Raw genomic sequence first — 27,429 nt, 5'->3', positions numbered from 1 at the left:
AATATTTTGAAAACATAAATTAATAATGCGAGCTAAAAAAACACAGGCTGGTAAGACAAAGAGAAGAAATAATCAAAACAGACACAACCCAGCATGAAATGACCAAAAGGACTAACATCAAAAGATAGACAAAATTTAGAATATGTAAGCAAAATCACTATGGGCCAAGACAGAAAAGAACCAATTGTAATCATACGTATAATTTAAGTATTTATTCTCTCCAATTATGCCAATTTTTTCAAAATCCAAGATTAACTCTAAACCGAAACTTTAGTAATCTAAATTTATGTTTCTATCCTGATGCTTATGATCTAACACAAATTATTTCTCTGTGCTTTCTTCTTCCTCGAAGACACTTAACATTTCTGCTGTGAAAATAAACAGTAATTAAAATGTAAACTTAAGGGGTAAATTGGATAGCCAAAGGAATCTTGAAAAAGAAAAGCAGACCTGGAGGCATCAAAATTCTGGACTTCCAGTTGTATTACAAAGCTGTAGTAATCAAAACAGTATGGTACTGGCACAAAAAATAGACACATAGATGAATGGAACAGAATAGAAAATTCAGAAATAATACCACAATTACATGGTCAAGTAATCTTTTACAAAAGAGGCAGTAATGTGTCACGGGAAAAAGACAGTCTCTTCAACAAATGATGTTGGGAAAACTGGACAGCAACATGCAAGAGAATGAAACTGGACCACTTTCTTACACCAATCACAAAAAGAAACTAAAAATGGACTAAAGACTTAAATATGAGACCTGAAACCATAAAAATTCTAGAAAACAGGCAATAACCTCTTTGACATTGGCCATTGCAACTTCTTACTAGATATATCTCCTGAGGCATGGGAAACAAAAGCAAAAATAAACTGTTGGGATTCATCAAAATAAAAAGCTTTTTCTGCACAGTGAAGGAAACAATCAACAAAAGAAAATAAAACTAAAAGGCAACCCATGGAATGGGAGAAGGTATTTGCATATCCAACAAAGGGTTAGTATCCAAAATATATAAAGAACTTATACAACTCAATACCCAAAAAACAAATTAAAAAATGAGGAGACAAGAACAGATATTTTGCAAAGAAGACATCAGCTGATGAATGGATAAAGAAGATGTGGTTTATATATACAATGAAATACTACTTGGCAATGAGAAAGAATGAAATCCTGCCATTTGCAGCAATGTGGGTGGAACAGGAAGGTATTATGCTAAGTGAAATAAGTCAGTCAGAGAAAGACAGATATCATGTTTTCACTCATATGTGGATCTTGAGAAACTTAACAGAAGACCATGGGGGAAGGGAAGTGGGAAAAAAGTTACAAACAGAGAGGGAGGGAGGCAAACCATAAGAGACACTTAAATACAGACAACAAACTGACAGTTGATGGGGGGGGGGGGGGGGGGAGAGGGGAAAGTGGTGATGGGCATTGAGGAGGGCACTTGTTGGGATGAGCAATGAGTGTTGTATGGAAGCCAGTTTCACAATAAGTTATATATATGTGTGTGTGTGTGTGTGTGTGTGTGTGTGTGTGTGTGTGTATGTATATATATATATATACATATATATGTACATATATATGTGTGTGTGTATATATATATATATGAAGACATACAGATGACCAACAGACACATGAAAAGACGTTTATCATCACTTACCAACAGGAAAATGCAAATCAAAACCACAGTGAGATATCACCTCAAACCTGTGAGAATGGGTAAAATCAACAACACAAGAAACAACAGGTGTTGGCAAGCATGCAGAGAAAAAAGAACCCTTGTGCCCTGTTGGTGGGAATGAAAACTGGTGCAGCCACTCTGGAAAACAGTATGGAGTCTCCTCAAAAAATTAAAGATAGAACTAGCTTACTATCCAGCAATCGCCCTACTGGGTATTTACCCAAAAGATACAAGAACACTAGTTAAAAGGGATACATGAACCCCAATATTTATAGCAGCACTATTTACAATAGCCACGGTATGGAAGCAGCACAAGTGTCCATCAGTTGATGCATGGATAAAGAAGAGGTGGTATGTATGTATGTATGTATGTATGTATGTATATACATGATATTTCCCATAAAAGAAGGAAATATTATTATTCAGCCATAAAAAGAAGGAAATCTTGCCATTTGGAACAACATGGATGGAACTAGAGTATAATGCTTAGTGAAATAAGTTACTCTGACAAAGACAAATACCATATGATTTTACTCATATGTGTAAATTAAGAAACAAAACAAATGAGCAAAGGGAAAAAAGAGAGAGAGGCAAATCAAGAAACAAATTGTTAACTATAGAGAACTGATGGTTACCAGAGGGGAGATGGGTGGCAGGATGGGGGAACTAGGTGATGGGGATTAAGGAGTGCACTTGTGATGAGCACTGGGTGCTGTATGGAAGTGCTGAATCACTCTATTGCATACTTGAAACTAATATAACATTGTATGTTAACTAATTGGAACTTAAAAAATAACTTCAAAAATATACAAAAAAATAAAGACTTAAAATGAGAAAACAACCAAATAAACTTAAGGAGTAAACAGTTTGAAAAGTACAGTATCATTCAGTATCATACAATATCAGTAGTATGATTGAAACGGGGAATAAAAAAATACCTTTGCCCAATGACAGACCAACATCATAATAAAAAATAATCTGATACAGAATTTTTCTCATTGGTTATTCTGTTCTAAAATCTATTCAATGGAAGGGTGCCTGGTGGCTCAGTTGGTTAAGCGTCAGGCTTCTCCTCAGGTCATGATCTCACGGTCCGTGAGTTCAAGCCCTGCATCGGTCTCTGTGCTGACAGCTCAGAGCCTGGAGCCTGCTTCAGATTCTGTGTCTCCCTCTCTCTCTGCCCCTCCCCTGCTCACATTCTGTCTCTTTCTCTCTCTCAAAAATAAACAAACATTAAAAAAATTAAATAAATAAAATCTATTCAATAGATCATAGGCAGATTGAATCTTAATATACCGTAACACTTTAGTCATGTCACTTCTTTTACTCACAAACCTTCACTGCCAATATTTTTAACATAGAATTAATTCACACAGCTACTTATGAAAAACACTAAGGTTGCAATTGGGAGCCAAATGGAAAAGTACTTAAACTGAAAGATAATTTATAAAGGAGAAAATGTAAGTAATATAGAATTCCATTAGAAATAAATAACATGCAATTTAGAACTGGCTCTTATTTTTCTGTACTTGCTCATAGACAAAGATAACACCTAATGGTGGTAAGGATATGTGCAATAGACACTCTCATATTTTCCAGTGGCTGTGTACATTTTTATAATTTTTTTTAATTTTTTTTTCAACGTTTATTTATTTTTGGGACAGAGAGAGACAGAGCATGAACGGGGAAAGGGCAGAGAGAGAGGGAGACACAGAATCGGAAACAGGCTCCAGGCTCCGAGCCATCAGCCCAGAGCCTGACGCGGGGCTCTAACTCACGGAGTGCGAGATCGTGACCTGGCTGAAGTCGGAAGCTTAACCAACTGCGCCACCCCGGCGCCCCTATAATTCTTTAGTAAAAATTTAACTTAGCAATAGATTTCAAGGGCCATAAAATATTTATACCTTTGAACTAGTGAATCCACTTTTAGCAATCTATCCTGTGGATGAAATTCTAACTAAGAAATAAAGCTCATGCCTAAAAATATTTAACCAAACAGTTACAGTACTGAATATATTATAACACTGAAAACATCTGAAATACAAAATACGACAATGGTCATCACTGTTACTATGAGCCCTTGCTAATATAGAAAATGCTTGCACCAATAAATTAAGGGAAAATATCTTTCTCAAATATATCACATACATGTAGGAAGAGAGTGCTTTAAGAATCATCTGTAACATATATAGAGCTATTTATGCCTATAAAGTCGAGGTACAAGAGTCCCTAACAAACAAGCAGATTTTACAGCTGCATGTGATAGCAACAGCGTGGGGCAATGAATAAATGTCAACACAACGAGTAAAAAGTCTGACTATCCAGGCCTGACGATATGAAACTTACATGTAATTTTCCATAGCAATATCCACATTGTAGGTAAGGCATTAGATTCCTAGAATACTCCACTAAAGCCTATTTAGCTTATAACATTGAAAGTTTGGTAGGCTAGCCTTATCAGCCTGTATTTCAAATGCTTAGTTGACACATGATTTTCAGGATGGCTGATGAGAGTAAGTTGTTTGCAATTGGATTCCTTTACATACAAAACATGTCTAATGTTGGTAATGGAATAACAGCTGACTTCATGGAGAAAAATACAGTCACTTTAAAATTAATTCAAAGATTTTGCATTTAAGAAAGACTCTGAGTTATCAGTTAAAAGTAAAATAAGAAAAGAAAACTTTCACTAAGCCCTACATGCTTACTCCATGACCCAGGCTATATATATCACTTACTAACATATATTATCATTAATTCTCACAACTACTCTGCAAAGGAGGTAGTATAACATAATGTAGCATATAGAACTAAACAACAGGAGGCAATAAAAGGGTAAAGAATTTGAGCTTCAGAAGCAAATATCACCCTGGCACTTATCTATCTAGGGAAAGTTAACTAGCCTCTATAAGCCTCTATCTTCTCATCTATAAAGAAGGAAGGAAGGGCCACCTGGATGGCACAGTAGGTTAAATGTCTGACTCTTGATTTCTGTTCAGGTGATAATCTCATGGTTTGTGAGATCAAGCCCTGTGATGGGCTCTGCACTGACAATGTGGAGCCCGCTTGGGATTCTCTCACTCCCTCTCTCTCTGCTCCTCCCCTGCTGGTGCTCTCTTTCTCTCTCTCTCAAAATAAGTAAATAAAATTTAAAAAAAAGTTAGGAGGAAGGGAAATGCAGTAGACTTATTGCTATTTACCCAGTATTAGTAAAGTTCCCTCCAGACGCATGCTAGGGTTGTATTTCCTGTCCCCACTGTGACTGGGTTGGGTAATGTGATTAGTTCTGAGCAATGAGTTATGAATAAAAGTGACAGAATTACTTCTGGGCCAGAGCTTTTGATTGTCAACGCAAGATTCTACAGGACTCTTTCTTTTTCCTCTAGCACAGTAACTGGCCACATTTGAGATGGGCTGCTCTGTCGGTACATGTCTCTCGGTGTGACCAGCTGAAGCAGAGCCCCCTTGTCAATCTAAATTGGGCAGGCAGCATAAGCAGGAAATAAATGTTTTAGGTCACTAAGATACTGGGATCGCTTATTACTGAAGTATAACCAAGGCTACATGGATGGATAAAGGTCATTTCTATCCTACAGTACTGTGATGATTTAATGAAGTAATATTAGAAGTATTTCCACAGTGTCTAGAATAGAGTAAGTACTCAGTGTCATCATTATTAGATGTTACTATTCTTATAAATTAGAGTACTGAGATCATAAAGTATCCTACAATGTACCTCAGGATACACTACTATTAAATGACAGAGTTGCTTCTGTAAGACTATAAAGCCGGAAATCTTTTCATTAAAGTCACCCTCTTCTTGTATCTGATGTAGCAAAAAACTAAAAGGCTTCTAGTAACTATCTCTTTGTTCATATACGTGTTTTTGTTGTTGTTTCAAAACCTTATCTCTCTTGCAGAAAAACAGATTTTCTTTTATTCTCTAAGTTTGTTTTCTGTTATTTGCTGTTTATTTCATTTAATAAATTTTATCAAATAGCATGGCAACTGTTACACAAGATTTAATCATCAAACATCTCTATGGTTTGGCTACAACCCATCTTTCAGAATTTATCTTTTATTGCTTCCCTTTATAAACCTTCTGTCCATGCTAGTTTGGCCTATAAATTGTACAGAACATACAATGCTCATTTTTTCCTTCGAGTCTTTGTTTATGCCACTGCAACTGAAATCCTTCCTTTGTCCAGTTTTCCAATTCTTCTTTTTAAAAATTTAAGTTCTCTTTCTTCCACAAAGTCAGCTCTAATCAATTTCATAGCACATATGGTCTATTTTACTTATTTAAAACATAATTTCATAGGATTTTATAAGATAGCTCTGTATTGCAGGGGCATATTCTCAGAATCCCTTGTCAGGAGGGTTCTGGTTAATTTCTTCCAGTGGGGAAATCTCCTGAGATCTAGAAGGCAGAGGAAAGGACGACCTACTTTGGGTATAATAACTGGCTCACAGAACTGCCTGAAAGCAAGTAAATTAGAATCACTTACACTGTCACATTTTTGAGGGAATTTACTGTCGATCCCTTCAAACCACATCTAACAAACCAAGAAACCATCACCACTGCCATGAAAAACCATTAGCCCAGACTTAAAAAAAAGCCTCTGCTGTTCAAGAGTTAAAACAATCCCTGAGTCACCAAACTTCTTCCAATAGGCAGCAAGCTGTAGTTTAATAAAGACACACTCACTATAAGAGCAATAATGACCAAGAGGGGATTCTAAAAGGTAAAGGCAGCAGCCAGAGAGAAAACAGACAATGGAATCCTTGCAGAAAACAGAATCTAGGCCTAATTAAATCACCTCCACTTCTTCCTGTGCACCTGTCTGTAAGTGTGTGCATTCGCGTGTGAATGGGATTGTTTAGTCCCATTTGTATATGGGTGTGTGTGTGTGTGTGTGTGTGTGTGTGTGCAGGGAGGGACACCCTGTCTTATTACTGCATAGATTCTCCAATCAAGAGGAAGCATGTCAAGCCCCGACAGAGTACTAACACATCACCAAGAAATTCTGGAGCTTGAGCTGACTGTAATGACTGGTTGGTTTTTTGGATTTTCATTGTCGCAGAAGGATTGAGTGTGTTTTCTGCACAGTAAGAGAAATGGAAAAATATATTTGGCAAACAGAAGGGTAGGCTGGGGCAACAAGTTTTCCCCAACTCCTACTTCACTTTCCTTTTCCTAGGCACACCAGAAAATTACATTTCCCAGATTCCCATGGATGTTACTGAGTTCTGAAATGTGAGTAGAAGGGACAGGTGTTGTTTCTGTGCTGAGGCAGTTAAGTGCCTGTGAACTTTGCACGTACTCCTTTGTTCAGTGCTGATATTAGAAGCAAACACTTTTTAGATGACATAGTTGAAGGATGGAAGCAGCCTGTGATCTGAATCACTGCTTTGAGGCTCACTGCTTATGAATCTCTCCCTCCTTCCATCAGAAAATGACTAGAGTGGGAAATAAACTTTTTAAAACAAATACAATTGTATTATAGGGATTTTTGTTATAGCAGTTAGCATTAATAACTTTGATTAGACTTTAGTCATATTTGTAGAACAGGGCAAACCAGGGAAAATGGGAACAAAAAGGCCAGTGAGATCTTTAGGATTAGTGAAAAATCAAAGAAACCAGGCTAAGATTTGATAGTTTGCAAAATAGGATGGTGAATCCAAAGGTTGACCTGAGATCCAAAAATCAGTCTAGCACATGTAATGTTTTGTATGCATGTCTGGTCTCCAACCTAGTTCCTTGAGGAAGAAGACAATGACTTTTCAAATTTACATCCCTAACACCTGGCACAGGATATATTGATGAAATATCCAACACTTCAAGGTGTTTATCAAAGCAGGGCAGATTTGTAAGAGGAGTTGTTTCAGGCTTGGGAAGGTCAGGAATCAGGTGTGGAAACCCAGTCTTAGCAAACTGGGTACTCAGGACTATGAGACCAGACTGGCTATGTACTGGATTCCATGAGAGTGCCTAGTCTAGAGAAACTCTCATAAGGTTCTTCTATTCCTTGGCCTATGGTTACAATTGCTTACAGCAACTGGAAAGAAAGACAGGGGTTAAGTGAGCCAAATTACTAGATTGAGAGATAAGGTAGGTACATCCAGATACATCAAAATTTGAATTTTTATTTAAGGTAAATACTCAACCCTGCATTGTATTTTTACTTGATAGTTTGTGTATATTATAAAACACAAGAAATTTGTGCATAAAACACAAGAAAATACTATCCAAATAATTGAATCTACCGGTCATTAATTCTAAAGAGATTCCAAGAATTCTTCAAATGGTTCAGTGGTAACTTAGGAAACCAAATAAAGAATATGCTTATAATAAATAACAGATTTAATCATAGATATAACTCTAATGATAAATTAACAAAATGATTCATAAAAATCTTATGCTACTGGGTCACCTGGCTGGCTCAGTTGGTAGAGCATACAACTCTTGATCACCCGGTTTCGAGCTGTAGCCCCATGTTGGGTGTAGAGATTACCAATAAATAAATAAATAAATAAATAAATAAATAAATAAATAAATAAATAAATAAATATCTCATGCTACTAAGCACTGAAGAGATAGCTTTGCAAAGTGATTTCCTAAGATAATGAAAGAGGCAAAAAAGAAACAGAAAATGTTATCATCCAGCACCCATAGAGGAGATGGCAAGATATAAAGCATTTTCTATCTAGTAAAATAAACATATATTCATATATAAAAACATATGGGGGCAGGAAAAGCAGATGGAAAATTATTTTAAGAAAAGTTCAAGAGAGATAAATCAGGAAAAAAATACAGTTAAAAGCCAAAAGTCTTAAATTCCAGATATAATTACGTGTTTAACGGTTATTGAACCCCTTCCAAATGAAAAATGTACTAAATTTGACTAAATTCTCACAAAAGCAAATTTCCCATAACCACACACACACACACACACACACTCACTGCTTTCATACAGAATAAGATAAAAAAATTGATTAATTCATTTGTTCATTCTCAAGTATTTATCAATGGATCACTATGTGTCTGACATTGGGAAAATATTACCAAAAATCAAACCAAAACAAAACACACAAAAAATAAGGAAGGAATGAAATGACATGATCCCAGAAAGAGTTCTCTAATATAATAATGGACACTCAAGACATCAAAAAAAAGCTTTTAGTAAACAGAGCAAATACACTCAAAAGAATTGATCATCAAGCTTCAGTATCAAACCATACAGAAAGCATATTTATAATACATGCCTATTGGGGGAAAAGCTGTCCATACAAATAATACAAAATCTACCATACAAATAATAGATACAAAGAAGAAAGGGAGGAATAATGAGATCAATGAAATGGAAAATGAAGATACAACAGAGAATCAACAAAACTAAAATCTGGTTCTTTGCAAAGACTAATAAAGTCTCTGGCAAGCCTAATCAAAAGCAAACAAGAAAAAAGTTCCCAAAAGATAATATTAGAAATGAAAAAAAAAGTTTAAAGATTTAATAAAGATTTAAAAAGAAGAGGAAACACTGAAATATTTGATGCTGATAAATTTAGTTAAAATAGTTTATATTCTAGAAAATGTAACATCAAAACTAATTCAGAAAAGATAGAGGGGCACCTGGCTGAGTTGGTTAATTGCCCAATTTTAGCTCAGGTCATGGTCTCAGGGCTAGTGAGTTGGAGCCACATATGGGGCTCTCTGCTGTCAGTGTAGAGCTGGCTTTGCATCCTCTGTCTCCCTCTCTCTCTGCCCCTCCCCCACTAGCGTGCACATGCTCTCTTTCTCTCAAAAATAAGCATAAAAAATAAGAAAAGAGAAAACATGAATAGGACTATAAGCATTAAAGATATTGAATCAGTAGTTAAAAATCAACTCGCCAAAACAAATTTTAAAAACAAACAAAATAAAAAACAAATAAACCAATAAATAAACCTCACCGGGCCCAGACAGTTTTATATGCACAAGATTGAAGGAATTTGATCATCGTGATCTTAAACTATCTCGGAGATTAGAAAAAACTCTCCTTATCTCATTTTGTTAGGACAGTATAACTTTTACACCAAAAGCAGGTAAAGTGAAACATTTAATTTTTTTTTTTTTTTTAGTGTTTATTTATTCTTGAGAGAAAGAGAGAGCACAAGCGGGGCAAGGGGCATAGAGAGAGGGAGACACAGAATCCAAAGCAGGCTCCAGGCTCTCAGCTGTCAGCACAGAGCCTGACCCAGGGCTTGAACTCATAAACCATGAGATCATGATCTGAGCCGAAGTCGGATGCTTAACTGACTGAACCACCCAGGCACCTCATGTAAAACATTTATAAACATAGATGCAAAAATACTAAACAAAATATCAGCTATTCAAAACTTGCAAGGTATTTAAAAATATGTATCAAGATCAGCTTCAGAACTACTATGCTCCAGTGATGCATTAGTTTAAGCTTAGATAAATTATCAGTATAACTTCCCACAAGAAAATAGTGATAAAAACCATGTAATTATCTTCACAGACACAAAAGGAAACATTTGCTAAAATTTAACTTTCACACAAGATAAATATTCGAAACAAATAATAAATACAAGGGAACCTCCTTAAGGTTATAGGGTTATACCTACAGCAAATAGGTATACCTATTTGTAAGGTTATGCCTACAGCAAATATTGTAAACCTAATAAGTGTATGTGTGAAGAAAAACATATGGAAACATACTAACACTAAGTACTATCATATGGAACAAAAGCAATGAAATAATGAGTTCATTTTGAAGTCTTTACTGAAGGAAAGCTATGTGTCTGGCATTGTGAAAAAATTACAAAAAAAAAAAAAAGTAAGAAAACGAAATATGCCATGATGATACCAAAAAGTCAAATGTAGAAACTGTCCATAAAATCAGGAAAGAACTCAAAAAGGTATGCTATCACCATTTCTATTTAGCCTTTACAGTATATAAAAAAAAGATTAAATGATGAAAGGCATGAAAAGTCAACAGAACTCATCATTTTCAGATGATATGACTGTCTACAAAGGAAATCAAACAGAAGTGATCAACAAAATATTAGAACTAATGAGAATTTGGCAAGGCCTCTAGATGTAAAAGTCAACAATAAAAATTAGTTTTAACACTAATTATCAGCAACAAAGTTGGAAGACATCATGCATCATGAATATTTCATTTATAGTATCTACAAAATGTGGGCTACCTAGACAGTTAAGATGAAAATTATATTTCTTAAATCAAAAGACATTAAAGAGGTCATGAGCAAATAGAGAGTTCTATGATGGTCATGAATGGAATACCAATTTTCATGAAATGAATCTATCAATTCAGTTTAAATTCTAACTAAAGTTTCTCATGAAATTTGACAATATTCAATTGCAAAAGCAATGGACCAAGAATGGCCAAAATAATTTTCAAGAAGGGAAGAAAAACTGAAGAAACTGGTTTTACCAGATATCACTAATTAGGACATTGCAATAATAACATGAGATAAACAAATAGATAAAGCAACCAATAACAAAGCCCAAAACATACAAAACATGTGACATATAATAGAAAGGACATTTCAAACAGTGGGGAAAAGATGAACTATTGAACAGACATGCTACATTGATTGATTTTTATATATAAAATTAGATTCCTACTTTATGCTTACAAAGAATTCAACTTCAGATGGATTAAGACTAACATATATGCAAAGCAAAATTTAAAATTTTTTGAAAACTATAAAGTTGGTTTTCTTAATGACCTCAAGGTATGTGAGGATTTCTCAAACAAGATATAAAGAACACAAAAACTAAAAACTAATAAATTTGACTACATTGAAATAAAAAGCTCTTATACATTAAAAGGCACTACATTCAATATAAAAAGAAAACTAAAAAATTGGGAAAAAGTATTTGAGACATATATAACTGAACTAACAAATTCATACAGATTATTAAGAAAAAAGCAAACAGGGGCACCTGGGTGGGTCAGTTGGTTAAGTATCTGACTTTCACTCAGGTAATGATCTCACGGTTTGTAGGTTTGAGCCCTGCGTGGTGCTCTGTGCTGACAGCTCAGAGCCTGGAGCCTGCTTCAGATTCTGTGTCTCCCCCCTCTCTCTGCACCTCTCCCGCTCACACTCTGTTTTTCTCTCTCTCAAAAATAAATAAGCATTAAAAAAAAAAATAAAGCAAACAACCCAATAATAAAATTGGCAATGACAGGAAAAAGTAGTACTCAGATTAATTATCAGAGATATGTCCAAGCTTAATAAGCACATGAAAAGCTGCCCATATAAATTAATCAGGATAGACTACACTATAGTGAAGGTACAAATTAACCCAGAAGTCTCAGTGGCTTAACAAAACAGGTTTACTTCTCAGTAATGACACAAATCCAGTGTGGTTTCACAGGGGGCCTCTGCTCCAAAAAAAGCCACTAAGGGACCCATGCTCCACTGTCTAGTTGCTACACTGTAAGACAGGGCTAGAGAGTCATGCACAATTTTTCAATTCTCTGCCCTTAAAGCCACACTTGTCACTTCTGCTCACAGCCTACTGGCCAGAAGCAGCTGGCTGGCCCCAGCTAACTGCAACCGGGCTGGGAAACATCGGGAAACGCATAGGTATTCAGTGAATAATAAATGTCTCTGCAACAACTAGAAATTAGAAAAATCCAAATTAAGGCAATAGCAAGACGCATCTCACACTCATTAGACTGGGGAAACAACAACTCTGATATTACCAAGGACTGGTGAGGATGTAAAAAATGGAAACAATCATCTGCAGCTGTTGAGGATATAAATTGGTACAACATCTTAAGAAAATATTTGTAAATTTGGGACAAATTATAGATGTACATACTTATGACTCTACTTCCCACATGTGCACAAAAGATGTTGTGAAAATAATTTACTCAAAAATGTTTTAATAGCAAAATAGTGGAAATAATGTAAATATTGGAGATAACCTAAATATTGGAAAAAACCCAGAATGATACCTAAATAAACTGTCATATATTCTTACCCAAAGTGAGTACTGATAGAGCATACTGAACAGAAAAAAAAAAGAACTGTATTAAGTAGTTAATATAGTATCTGGCACTTGATCAACGTTAGCTCTAATTACCACCACCACCACCACCACTACTTTTATTAAAAGCAGCAGCATGCAAACTAGCCTTAAACATGGAAATGCATAGTATAAATAATATCAACTGGAAAAAGTAGAATGCTAATTAGAATGTACACATTAATTAAAGCAATATAAAATGTATGCATGTCCATTAATATTTCTAAGATACTCTAGAAGCTTGGTAAAATTTAATGCTTATTAAATTTATTAATTTGTTTACTGAAAATTAAATTATACTGCCACTAAATTTATCAAAACCCTCCATTTTTAAAATTTCTAGTTTACTAATAGGCATAGGAATTTTTAAAAACATTTAAGAAAACAGGGTTGTGACAACTATTGTCATCATTGAAGAAAATCTCCTTCATAAATAATTCATGGTCCTTGAAACCATTAACATTTGAAAGAAAAATAATTTAACAGTTGCTTCTATTACAAAAATAGAAGCAGTGTATTTGATAACTGCATTATCTTTATTACACATTTTATAGTTAATATGACTTTGTATACTAAAGGAAACCTCTATAAAAGCATTAAGAGAATCCAGTAACTAAAACTATTATGTGCTTATAATTTAAATTTCATCAGCACAGTTTTATCTGGTGATAAAAGGAAGGAAATACATTATCTTTTATTTTATACCTTTATCCTAGCATTGAGTGGATCTGGTATTCATTCTTATACCATGACCTGACCTTGAATTTTTTGCTGAAGCCAAGAACACAGCAATGATAGTGGGAAGTCCAGAGCATAACCCAAAGGAAAGGAGAAGAAAAATAATTTTCTACACTCAATTCACTGGATGGTATTCAGGGTTTATACTGTGGCCAATGAATATAAGTGTGAGGCTTATTTGGAGACCGAGTACCTGTGTTTGGTAGAAAAAGACCATCTTCTCTAATCCTATTAGGTGACAAGGAGTTTTATCTATGTTCAATACCTCTTTATAGATCTATTTGATATTCTCTTCTTTATCATCTACTCTGATTATTTGTTTACATATGTACTCTACACAGTATTGGGCATGAAATGGTTATATGAATATGTCCTTGAGTTACCAGGGCTGGTGATTGTTGCTCATTCAGGAAGTGTCATGGCACTGTATAATGGAGATACTTTTTTTTCAGCTTGGACTCAAATCAAGAAGTGGCTTTCCTACCTAAGGAAGAGAAATATAATCCTTCCTATTGCCTAGGAACAGAGACAGCAACTGTCAGAGGGAACACAGATGGGGACAGATGGCTTAGACTAGAGAGACATCTCCAGAGTCGATGGACATATGCCATTTCTGGATTACCATGTTATATCTCTAGCCATATAGGGAGCAGAAATACTTAGCTGTCCAAGGCAAATACAGCTGTAACTGGAGATATCTGAGAAATACAGCTATGGAGGCCAAATGGAGTAACATTAATACCAAGGATACACATCATTCTCTTAGCTCACTATGTCACTCTAGAAAGGACACACCGACCATATTTTGAAGGTGTTCTCAGCTTTAGCTTTCAAATATCAACTGGAGGAAAAAAGATCTTAAGATAAAATCCTGGTGAAAGAGTTAGCTTCTTGTAATCTCTTATAGCTCACATGCTCTGCCCCATTTCTGGGATTTGAAATTACAAGGATTTTAATCACCCATAAACTAAGCAGAGCTTAGTTTGCTCATGTAAACGTAAACTTGCTCATGAAAGGCCACAGAGAAGCTTAAGTTAAAAACCAAGGCTTAACTAATGAAGTAATTTCTCTATTGAATTAGTTTATTCATGAACTGTACAGCAAGACTGGTAGGAGATAATAAATGTCCATTAATTACCGATTTTGTATACAGCTGAAACATTCCAAATAGGATTACTTTCATAAGAATGATACAATCCCTTCAACTTTTATGACAAGTTTTGAGATGATCTTTAAGCAAAATTTAAAAGAATTCTTATCTCTGATTTTTAGCTGCAAGTTACTGTAAAAATAATGGTGGCTTTATTTTTAAAGGCGATGAGGTGATTCATTTAGGGTCTTTTCACATAAAGGTAGTTATACCAATATAGGAGTTAATAAGCAAATGGTACCTAATGATTTTCCTCAAATCATGCATTTTTTCAAGGCATTTGTTTATGAGTTTATTTTTTACACTGAATTTTTATTAATTCACAATAAATAAAATTTCTGATACATTGGAATTAATTATACATAAGTTTGTAGACACAGATATTTCAGTTAAAAAAAAAAACCCAAAAATAGTTGGTAGCTGAAAAGGAAAGCATGCTGGATAGTTTCGATAATTTTCCAGAAAAAAATCAAGGCGGAATAGGTTTTATTAAAAAAAAAGGTGTTTTTATTTCTTTTAAAAATAAACCACAGACTTACTGTAATTAAGACACTAAGCAATGACTCAATACTTAATTTGCCTTTAAAAATAAAGCCACCATTATTTTTACGGTAACTTGCAGCTAAAAATCAGAGATAAGAATTCTTTTAAATTTTGCTTACAGTGAACTCAAAGTTTGGTGAACATTTTTTTTTCTCAGAACTAGGAAAAATAGTAGCTCTATAAATCTCCTGGTGGCCAGTTATGAATATTCTATATACCTAATAGGAGAAGTTCTACTTAAAAGATTAAAGATTAGGAAAGATACTCTAAAATTAATGCAATCACTTTTCTGGTTGGACAAATAATCAAATAACTTTCCATGACATATTTTGGGTTAAAGGGGTTTTTCTTTTCACTGGCAAAACATGTGAATTTTGGGCTTTTCTTACAATAAGGAAAACAAAATTTTACACATTAGACTATTCTGTCATAGGTATGACAGTTCTTACTTCTTCCTGGTTAAAATTTACTTAATTGATCGTGTGTTGTTTTTATAATTACGAAAAGTCAATAAAGTGACTTCCATTTAAAAAAAAGAGAAATTACAGCTAAACATTTCACTTTACCCCTCAAACAACCAAGGAAAGATTACTACATTTGACTATTTCCTATGATTTAGGCTTAAAACAATCCTGATTTAATATAAGTAAAACCATGTACTAAAATATATCACTCTTAAATAATAGGAGTATCTTAAAAATTGGGGGATGAATATCACCTTGGATTAAAGCACTAAATGAAAAGTGCTTTTTATGCAACCAGGACCAAAAATACAAATAAAGAAAAAGGCTGAAGGAAATGCAAGACACAGAGCATGGAATCATGAAGACATGAATAACCCTGCTAAATGTTTCACATGGTAGCCCAAAGGAGCAGACACAACTTACCCTGGTTTTTAGAGATGGTTTTTGCATGTCTAAGTCTTTTGTCAGAAGGGTGGGTAAGGGGTTCTTACAACTGGCCTCCTATAAAAAAGTATAAAAGAAGTATTAGGAACCAAAGAACATTACCCTAACTGGAAATTACAAGGTTGTAAAAAGCAATTTTGATGGGAGACAAGGCATTTTTGGCTTGAGCTGCTTATAGCAGAAGCCACAGAGACTGTCTTGAGGAACCTAAACATTTCCTTTCTTATTGTTCATCTACAACAGTGAAGCAAGTAAGATAAGATGGTGATGGAGTAGGTATGGGACACACAGAACACATATTCAGAGATGACCATTAAAAAAGTCTCATCTATGCTATCATGTAATTTACACATCCACAGTCAGCTCCTCTCTTCTTTGGAGAAACAGGGGGTTAATTCTCCAAGATATCAACCACCAAACTTAGGGTTGCCAACTTTCCCTACAACATTTTACAAATGCGTTCTTATTCTGTAAATAAGAATCTTAAATGAATTCCTTCAATTAGTTTAGCAAACCACTATTGAACAGGGATAGTTTCACACCAACATCCTGAGGAAAAATATCTGAGTATTTGTTTCCAAAATTACTAAGCTTCTAAGTCCTCGGTTCACACCAAAATAGTACTTGCAAAACTAGCAGAAATTACAAGGAGGCAGCTCACATAGAATTGGATTTACTATTTATTTCTATGTGACAACAACAGTAATAATCTCATTAAAAAATAAAAAAGGGCCTCACTTCTCAGTAGCCACTAATTTGGATACATTTTTCATAAATGATTTCATTTCCAAATTAAGGTAGAAAAAATATATAAGGTCATAGACAACAATAAAACTAAGGAGAAAATAAGTTCAATTTCTTTCACTTGCACTATAACATCAACCTCTGTATCCCATTCCTTCCCTCATCATGCTCACCATCCACCACTCCATTATTTAAATTATAGGTTCTTCTCTCCAGTTTACTTAAGGATCAGTTAATTATAGCCTTTTAAACAATGTTTTAGTCTACATACTTTATAATACTACTAAAATTTGCTGGAATTTTATTCATTTCTAAAGGGAACAGTACATTATTAAGATAAAATGTCTCTAATGAAAATACTACTACTACTTACTACTAATGAATGCTTATTGAATCTTAGGATTTGGAAGGCACTGTGCTAATGTCTTTGCATTAATGCCATTTTTGCCCCCAGTAGCCCTATTAGGATTATGTACTATTATCATTACTCCCCCTTTAAGGGTAACGTAAAATCTTACAGAAGTTAAGTACTTGCCCAATGTCACATGGGACTCAAAGATGGCTCTATAACTTTATGAACTCTTTATTACCTCCAATATCCAATATACTTGACATCTTAAACCACTAGGTTGTACAACCATAACATTGTAAAGCCAACAAGTTTTTAAAAATTAGCTATTCTGCCTGCTCATCTTATTTTACAGATGGGGGATTTGAGGACATCTGAGGTGATGTGCCCAAGATCACACAGAGAGTGGCAGAGCTGAGACCCATGCTTGGACCAGAGTTGTATGTGGCACCTGTTCCAGCTTTGTGCTAGGGAGCAATATTACCAGACTCAGAGGAGATCAAGAGTCTCCTCTAAGCTGGGGGTAGCTGTGGTCCTGCCAACACTCTCAGCTGCCTGTGGCCTCACGTACAGCCCGATGGAAGGGCCCAAGGATACATTTCTGAACTCTCCAAACAAGCACGCATTCTAGTCCTACCCTTTCCCACAAGTCACAACACCTGCTGGCAGTAAGCTGCTTACTGGAAATAGTGAATGAACCCATTCCCACTTCTGACTCACTGTGAGAGGGATAGACTATATCCAGCATGACATTTAGGAGATCCAAGTGATTAACTGCATAGTCTATTGCGTAATTTGACTACACTTGGATAATATAATTATGCTTAATCTTTATACCCCTTTTAAAACTACTTGTATATAAATGCTAGAATGTCATGCAAGAAAAAAAGGCTGACTCTTAAGGGAAGCTAATAGGAATAGCTGACCTTTGTTTATGACTGTCTGAATGTTTACAAATGCCTACAATTCTTTCTTCCTTATGCACAGGCTAAAAGTGATAGTGTTTCTTTATTCCTCTTATCTCCCCCACCCTGTCCCTGTGAATTAATGAGTACAAGGCTGATGGTCAGCTTTTCCCTATAAACTCTGAAAATATTTTCTGTAAACTTTTACCTGAAAATGCCGCTTAATGAATTATGTTTATTTTTTTGTTTTAGGACTTTAAATTCAAACAACAGAGACAAAGTAAAATTTAGTACTCAGAGAACTGAACTGGCAGTCAAGAGATCTGGTTTCTCATCCTGGTTTCCTAACCAACCGGCTATAGGAACTCAGGCAAGCATTTTAACCTTTTGGACATCCCTTTGTTCGAAGATTTATAAAACAATTGGATTAGGTGAATTCCGAGAAACTTTTCTAGTTTATCAAGATTCTATGATTCTTTCAAGAAGAAGCAATATTTATTGACAAAAAGGTAACCCACCACCTGTCTGGAGTTGCATTCCCAATGTCCCATGAGATTGCTGCTGAAGCGCTGGTCCCCCCTCCCCCCCCCCCCATGTAGGGGGCAGTGAGCCAGGGGGCTGCAGAGCCACAGAGGGAACACCTCCCACAGGGCTAATGTTGGATTTCTGGAGAAAAATTAATGAATTCCACTAGTAGCTTAAATAAGTAACTGGAAAGAACTCCATGTATTCTTTTTTTGTTTGTTTTTCCTGTGTATTCTTTTAAGACAGATATATTATGGAGTGAAGTGAGAAATATTTTTAAGATAAAACTTTTTTACAGTTATGCTTACTTTAAAAAAGCCATTTACACTGGCAGGCATATACCTAAGAGAATTAAAAACAAATGTCCACACAAAAACTTGTAGACCAACACTCATAGCCAGAATTATTTATAAAAACCAAAAAGTGGAAACAACCCAAATCACATGATAAATGGATAAAGAAAATATGGTATATCCACACAATGGAATATCATTCAGCTATAAAGAGGACTGAAGTATGGATACTGGCTAGACACAGATTAACCTTGAAAACATCATGCTAAGAAGCCAAGCATAAAAGGACACATACTGTGTGATTACATATATTTTAAACATCTGGAATAGGCAAATAGTGACAGAGTGTAGATTATGGTTGCTGGGGGCTAGAAGGAGGGAAGTGATTCCTAATGGGACCAGTCTATATGAGTTTCTTTTTAGGGTGTTAAAAATGTTCTAGGGGTGCCTGAGTGGCTCAGTCAGTTGAGTGTCCAACTTCGGCTCAGGTCATGATCTCACAGTTCATGAGTTTGAGCCCCACGTTGGGCTCTGTGCTGACAGCTTGGAGCCTGGAGCCTGCTTTGGATTCTGTGTCTCCCTCTCTCTCCCTGCCCCTCCCCTGCTCATGATCTCTGTCTCTCAAAAATAAATAAATATTAAAAAAATGTTCTAGAATTAGGTAATGGTCGCCCAACACTGTGAACATCCTAAAAACCAATAAATTGTATATTTTAATTTACATCCAAGTTAGTTAGCATATAGTGCAACAATGATTTCAGGAGTAGATTCCTTAATGCCCCTTACCCATTTAGCCCATTTCCCCCCTCCCACAAGCCCTCCAGCAACCCTCTGTTTGTTCTCCATATTTAAGAGTCTCTTATGTTTTGCTCCCCTCCCTTTATTATTTTTGCTTCCCTTCCCCTATGTTCATGTTTTGTATCTTAAAGTCTTATGATATTTGTCTTTCTCTGACTAATTTCGCTTAGCATAATACCCTCTACTTCCATCCATGTAGTTGCAAATGGCAAGATTTCATTCTTTTGGATGGCCAAGAAATACTCCATTGTATATATATACCACATCTTCTTTATCCATTCATCCATCGATGGACATTTGGGCTCTTTCCATACTTGGGTTATTGTCAATAGTACTGCTATAAACATTGGGGTGCATGTGTCCCTTGGAAACAGCACACCTGTATCCCTTGGATAAACACCTAGTAGTGCAATTGCTTGGTGGTAGGGTAGTTCTATTTTTAATTTTTTGAGGAACCTCCACACTGTTTTCCAGAGTGGCTGCACCAGTTTGCATTCCCACCGGCAGTGCCAAAGAGATCCTCTTTCTCTGCATCCTCGCCAACATCTGTTGTTACCTGAGTTGTTAATGTAACAAATTGTATATTTTAAATGGGTCAGTCTTACAGCATGTGAGTAATACCTAAATTTTTTGAAAAGTAATTTAAAGCAAGTCCCCACACACCCAGGGCGAAGGGAAGAGACCTTGGGTTTGTTTGAACTCCTCCCTTAGAACTTCTTGAAAAAGTTTGAAGGGGGAATGATTTGTGTTTTTAAGTATTAAAGTATATGTGGGCATAAAAATTCACTCTAAAAATTTTAACTGAACCATATCATGTGTGGCATTCTAATGCTAGTCACCAGAGAAGGAGAAGGTAATGATAAACAAATTAGACATGATTACAGGGTATATTTATATTTAAACATTTCATCTGCTGAAATGAGACTTAACTGATTGCTCACTCTAATGACATTTGTGCAATAACCAACTGCTTAAACCAGCTGTGTCACTTTGGTATCCTGAAAACACCATTTAAAAATATAATAGGGATGGAAAAATACTTCATCACAGTTTTGTTGGCCTTACTATTGGACATTAAAAAAAAAACCAGAAAAAGCACTCACTGTTCCCTCAGCCTAGCACACTACTCACACAGTAATTCACAGGTTTGTTTCCTCATTTCATTCAGATCTTTGTTCAATTTCAGTAGAGAGGATTCCCTTGCTGGAACACCTTATCTAAATTGACACTGCTTTCCCCTCCCACTTAATCCTCCCTCTCTCCCCACTCTCTTTCATCTACTTTATTGATTGATTCATTAATTTTTAAGAGAGAAAATGCAAAATTGTGAACAAGGGAGGGGCAGAGGGAGAAAGAACGCCCCATCTCACGACTCCAAGATCAGGATCTGAGGTGAAATCAAGAGCTGGACATTGAACTGACTGAGCCACCCAGGCGGACCCTCTCTACTCTTTTCACAGCCATTAGCAAAATCTGAATTTAATACTTTAAAACTGGTGGTTGCCAGAGGAGAGGGGGTATGTGGTTGGGCAAAATAGGGGAAGAGGCATGGCAGCTACAGGCTTCCAGTTATGGAAAGAGTAAATCTTGGGAATAAAAGGCTCAGCATAAGGAATATAGTCAATGATACTGTCCTAGTGTTGTATCGGGACACATGGTAGTTAAACTTGTAGTAAGCATAGCATAGTGCATAAACTTGTTGAATCTCTATGCCGTACACCTGAAACTAATGTAATGTTGTGTGTCAACTAAGAAAATTTGAAAAAAAAATACAAGTTCTAATTCTTTGTCCATCTCACCCTATTCTGTGAAAGGGCTGGTTAGTCTTGCTAGTGAATAGATCCACAGGGCCCAGAATAGAAGCTCAATTGTTGAAGTGAATGGGTAAACCAGATGAATGAGTAATACCCCTTTTCTAACCTTTCACAATCCCCTGGGCATTCTTCCTGTTTTCAATTCCCTCCATCAGCTTACATTTCAGGACTCTTCATTCCTTTGCTAATACACTTAGTTTTCTCCATCCTGTTTTCAATCACTGCATTCATCTGGAAAAAGCACAACCTTGGATGAATTCAGCTCTATGCCTTCTCTGTGCTGGAAATTGAGCAAATGAAAGTGGTTGGGGAAAAAGTATAGAATTGGTTGATGCTTTCATGTTAATTTTATTGCCATAAATGTTGAGTGATCTCTAATGCCCAGCAATTCTGCTAGAATTCTTTAGCAACTTGATTTCCCATCCTGCAACATGACATTGCATATCTTCTCTTTTCTCAAACTCCTTTCATTTCATTCTTGCTTCATGGCTCATTGGAAAAACAGAAGCATTGGGGCAGATGCCACTTGCTGCCCCACCATCAAATTTACAAACCTGTCTGCAAACATTCCATCCTTTCTGTCTTCCCTCCAGTTACAATGAAAGATAAGATGCTGATCCTATCAGCGATTCCCTCCACCCACCCTGGGGTCTTGTCTCCTCTTATTTTCTCAAGGATTTCACTCCATCAATTATCCCTTCATTCCCTCTACTAGGTCATTCCCATTAATCACAAGCATGTTCTGGAATTTTATCTTTTTGGTTTTTAAAACACTTCCTTAATTTCATTTCTCCCACTGTTATGGTCCATTTTTTGGCTTTCTTTTATAGCAAACTCCTTTGAAACAGCGGGTCTTCATTCCTATCTCTACTTCTTCATTTGCAAAGCCCCAAAACTGTTTTGTTGTTTTTTGTCATCACAAGAAGTGAAATAGTCACAGCTTAGTCTCCATCTTACTGGGGTTTTTACAACATCTGATTCAGGAAACTCCTTATTCTTGAACTACTCTTCTCCATTAGCTGCCAGGACATCACCAGTAGGAAAAATAATACATTCCTCCCACTGACCAACTCCACATAGTCTCCTTCCTTTGCTGCTGCTTCTCCTCTAAACAATTAAGTTACATATTTATTGCTTATTGCTTTATTTTCTGGATCATTAACTATGTAGAAGTCCTATGGAAGCGAATAATTGGTTTCCTTTACTCACTACTGTAACTACAATGCCATAGAAAAGTGCCTAGAATAGTAGGAGCTCAACAAATACATGTTGGATATGGGGCACCTGGGTGGCTCAGTGTTCAAATCTCAGTCTCAGCTCAGGTCTTGATCTCAGGGTCATGAGTTCAAGCCTCACACTGGGCTCCCTGCTGGGCATGAAACCTACTTAAAAAAAATGTGTGTTGAATAAATGAATGAAGTTGGGGTGACTCAAGAGCTGATTAAAAAAATCTTCCTTTCCTAAATGATACAATGATCTCAACCACTTTTATGGCTTTTATTATTTTTTAATGTTTATTTTTGAGAGTGAGAGAGGGAGGGAGGGAGAGAGAGGGAGCGTGAGTCAGGGAGGGGCAGAGAAAGACCAAGACACAGAATCTTAAGCAGGCTTCAGGCTCCAAGCTGTCAGCACAGAGCTCAACACAGGCCAGAACCCACCAGCCATGAGATCATGACCTGAGTCGAAGTCGGACACTTAACCAACCGAGTCATGCAGGCGCCCCTTTCATGGCTTTTAAATCAACCAATACACTAAGGACTCCCAAATTCCATTTGTCTTTGATGTTTCTCCTAAGTTAACATTACTTTTAATTAACTGCTCCCTTGGCAACTCTACATGGCTGCTAATAAGCTTCTAAACTTAGTACATCCAAACCTGAGTGTATACTTTATCAGCAAAAAAGCATCTGTCAGTCCTTGAGTCTTCCCCAGATTAGCAGATGGCACCCACTTGCTGAAACTAATGTCTTAATCTACTTTATTTCTTCCCTTTCCTATATCTACCACATCAAACTCACCATCAAGTACAGTCAGTGCTACCTCCATAATAAACTGGGATTCGTTCCCTTCTATGTACACAGCTACCCCCAAGTCATAACCATCATTGTTCACCTAAATTATTTCAGTCATCCTGCCTTCTACAAGGTTTGTATATGTAAATGGGATGATGTCACTCCTCTGTCAAGGTCTCATCATTATTCCTGGACTTTCTTTGCCATAACCTACACAGGCCTGCATGATCCAACTTTTCCCTATTTCTCTAACCTCATCTCCTATCATCTGCCCTCTCCCTGACTATGCTTCAGCCACATTGGCCTTCTCTTCTCTTCTTCATATACTCCAGATCCCTTCCTACCTTCAAGTATTCACCCTTTATGTTTTCTATTTCTGGAATGCCTTTCCACCATTTTTTTAAAGCATGGCTGCGGCATTCTTATGCTTTAGCCTCTGTACCAGCCCCTGTCAACCACCAATCTACTCTCAGCTTCCAGGAGTTCAACTTTTAAAGATTTCCACATATATATGAGTTCATACAGTATCTACCTTTTTATGACTAGCTTATTTCATGTAGCATAATGTGCTCTGGGTTCATCCATGTTACCACAAATGTGAGGACTTCATTCTTTTTTAATGACTGAAGAATGTTCCATTGTAGATACATGCAACATATTTTATTTATCCATTTATCTATCAATGGACTTTTAAATTATTTCCACACCTTGGCTATTGTAAATAACACTACAATGAACATTGGAGTGCAGATATCCCTTTGAGACACTAATTTCATTTCCCTGGATATGTACCCAGAAGTGGGATTGCTGGGTCATATGGTAGTTCTATTTTTATTTTTTGAAGAATCTGCACATTGTTTTCCAAAATGGCTAAACGAATTTACATTTCCATCAATGTAGTACAAGGGTTCCCTTTTTTTCACATTCTCACTTATACTTTTTATCTTATCTTTTTGGGAATAGCCATTCTAACAGATGTGAAATAATATCTTGCTGTGGTTTTGCATTTCCTCGATGATTACTGATGTTGAGCAGCTTTTCATGTGTCTATTAGCTATTTGTAGGTTTTCTTTGGAAAAATGTCTATTTGGGTCCTTTGCCTTTTTTTTTTTTTTTTGCTATTGAGTTCCATGAGTTTTGTTTTTGTATTAACCTCTTATTGAGTATATGGTTTGCAAATATTCCCTCCCACTTTGTAGGCTGCCTGTTCATTTTGTTGATGGTTACCTTTGTTGTGCAGAATACTACAAAGCTTGTGTTTTAGTTTGATGTAGTCTCACTCATTTTTGCTTTTGTTATCTGTGCTTTTGGTGTCAGATTAAAAAAAAATCATTGCCGAGTCCAATGTCAAGAAGATTTTCCCTTATGTCTTCTTCAACAAGTTTTATAGTTTCAGGTCTTACGTTTAAGCCCTTAATCCATTTTGAGTTATTTTTTTTAATGTATGATGTAAGATAAAGGTCCAATTTCATTCTTAGGAATGTAGATATCCAGTTTTCCTAGCATCATTTATTGAGGAGACTATCCTTTCTCCATCAGGTGTTCTTGGTACCGTTGGGGAAGATCAGTTGACTGTAGAGGCATGGATTTCTATTTAGACTCTGGATTTTGTTCCATGGTCTATATGTTTACTCTTATGTCAGTATCATACAGTTTGATTACTATAGTGTGATGTTACTAGCTTTGCTCTTCTCATTCAAGATTGCTTTGGTCATTTGGGGATTTTCATGGTTCTGTATAAAATTTAGGACTGTATTTTTTTTCCTTCTATTTCTATAAATATCATTAGGATTTTGACAGGGACTGTAATGAATCTGTGGATCACTATGGGCAGTACAGACATTTTAACAATATTAATTTTTCTAATCCATGAACGTGGAATGTGTTTGCATTTATTTATGTTGTCTTTATTTAAAAAAAATTTTTTTCATGTTTATTTATTTATTTTTGAGAGAGAGAGAGAGAGACAGAGACAGAGCGTGAGCAGGGGAGGAGCAGAGAGAGAGGGAGACACAGAACCCGAAGCAGGTTCCAGGCTCTGAGCTGTCCGCACAGGGCCTGACGCGAGGTTTGAACTTGTGAACAGCGAGATCATGACCTGAGCCGAAGTCGGATGCTTAACTGACAGAGCCACCCAGGCGCCCCTATTTATGTTGTCTTTAATTTACTTCATCATTGTTTCACAATTCTTAGTGTATGAGCCTTTCACCCCTTTGGTTAAATTTATTCCTCAGTATTTTATTGTTTTTGTTGCTAACGTGAATGGGATGTTTTCCTGATTTCCTTTTCAGATACCTTGTTGTTTGTGTACAGAAACATGACTTTTTTATGTTGATTTTGTTTCTTGCAACTTCCCTGAATTCATTTATTAGTTCTAACAGGTTTTGAGGGGCATGGTTTTTCAGGCTTTCTATATGTAAGACCATGCCATATGCAAACAGAGACCATTTCACTTCTTTTCAGATTTGATTCAATTTATCTATCTATCTATCTATCTATCTATCTAGTTTAATTGTTCTGGCTAGGACTTCTGGTACTATGTTGAATTGAAGTGGGAAGAATGTCCATTCTTGCACCTGATTTTGGAGAGAAATCTTTAAGTATTTCCCCATTATGACACTACCTATGGGTTTGTCAGATATGGCCTTCATTATGTTGAAATAAGTTTCCTCTATACCTATTTTTAAAAGGGATTTCATTATGAGTGTTTTAAGTGTTTATTTCTGTTTTAAGTTTCTTAAGTGTTTAATCACGTTTTTTCTTTAATTTTGTTAATGTGATACATCGCATTGATTTGTTTACATTGAAATATTCCCGTATTCCAGGAATAAATCTCACTTGTTCATGTTGAATGATCCTTTGATGTGCTGTTGAATTTGGTTTGCTAGTATTCTGCTGAGGACTTTTGCAACTATGTTCCTCATTGATACTGAGCTGTAGTTTTCTTTTCTTGCAGTGATGTTGTCTGGTGTAGTAGCAGGGTAATGCTGTCCTCATCACATGAGTTTGAAAGCATACCCTCTTCTGCTTATTGAAGAGTTTAAGAAGGATTAGTTTTTTGTTTTGTTTTGTTTTTTTCTGCATCTACTTTGACAATGAAGACTATTCTCAGCAATCAAACTACCAACATTTCAGAAAGTGCTGACATCACTCTGAAGTGTTACCTGAAGCATTGTTTTTGTGAAGATCCCCAGAGGAACCATGCAGGTGGACTTCAACCACATCAGTGTAGGACTCAGTCTTTTTGAAAAGAAAAAGGGGTTCCAGTTTGACAAATGGTGGGAAAATAGAAAGGAACTACCCACTATTTGTACTACCTGTAGCAATGTACAGAACATGATCAGGGTGGTACACTGGACTTCAATTCTAATATGAGGTCTGTGTATGCTCACTTTCCCATCAATGTCATTATTCAGGACAATGGTTCTCTTGCTGAATTCCAAAGTTTTATGGTCAAAAAATACATTCACAGGGTTTGGATGAGGCCTGCCATGGCTTGTTTAGTATCTGAAGCCCAGAATGATGAGTTAATTCCTAAAGGAAACAACACTGAACTTGTATCAAATTTTTTCAGTAAGCCACAACAGCTAAAAACAAGGATATCATAAAATTTTTGGATGGGATCTGTTTCTGAAAAAGGAACAGTTCAGCAAGCTGACCAGATCTAAGCTGTCCAGCTATAGAAACAGCAAGATGTCAGATACCTCTGACTTATTTGTGATGTTTTAAAGATGCAATAAAAGTTGTGTATTTTTTTTAAAAAAAGAAGGCAGATTAGTATTAATTCTTCTTTGAAAGAAATCTGGTATTGAGGTTTTCGTTGTTGTTGGAAGTTATTTTTGTTTGTTCAGGTTTTCTATTTCTTAATTCAGTTTTGATAGGCTGCATGTTCCTAGGAATT

At 36.0% G+C, this 27,429-nt stretch overlaps 1 protein-coding gene and 1 long non-coding RNA gene across 6 annotated transcripts in view; both read right to left on the bottom strand.

The window, feature by feature from the left end:
* FAM13A (family with sequence similarity 13 member A) overlaps positions 1–16,176 on the bottom strand; it is a 183,515-nt gene extending 167,339 nt beyond the window's left edge. For all 5 annotated transcript variants that reach the window (XM_040478471.1, XM_040478466.1, XM_040478470.1 and 2 more), the window contains exon 1: positions 16,069–16,176. In XM_040478471.1, coding sequence (XP_040334405.1) covers positions 16,069–16,095 — 27 coding nt within the window. In that variant the 5' untranslated portion in view covers positions 16,096–16,176. The remainder of the gene's footprint in view (positions 1–16,068) is intronic.
* A 7,115-nt stretch (positions 16,177–23,291) lies between these two features.
* On the bottom strand, positions 23,292–24,394 carry LOC121032700 (uncharacterized). Its single transcript, XR_005791435.1, has 3 exons — positions 24,236–24,394; positions 23,478–23,483; positions 23,292–23,304 (listed from the first exon to the last, which is right to left on the bottom strand). It is a non-coding gene; the product is annotated as an uncharacterized LOC121032700 (long non-coding RNA).
* Between the last annotated feature and the right edge of the window lie 3,035 nt (positions 24,395–27,429).

The sequence above is a fragment of the Herpailurus yagouaroundi genome, unplaced genomic scaffold, assembly GCF_014898765.1.
Source record: "Herpailurus yagouaroundi ecotype Mexico unplaced genomic scaffold, PumYag 28, whole genome shotgun sequence".
Taxonomy (NCBI): domain Eukaryota; kingdom Metazoa; phylum Chordata; class Mammalia; order Carnivora; family Felidae; genus Herpailurus; species Herpailurus yagouaroundi.
This window is presented reverse-complemented; position numbering and strand designations above follow the sequence as displayed.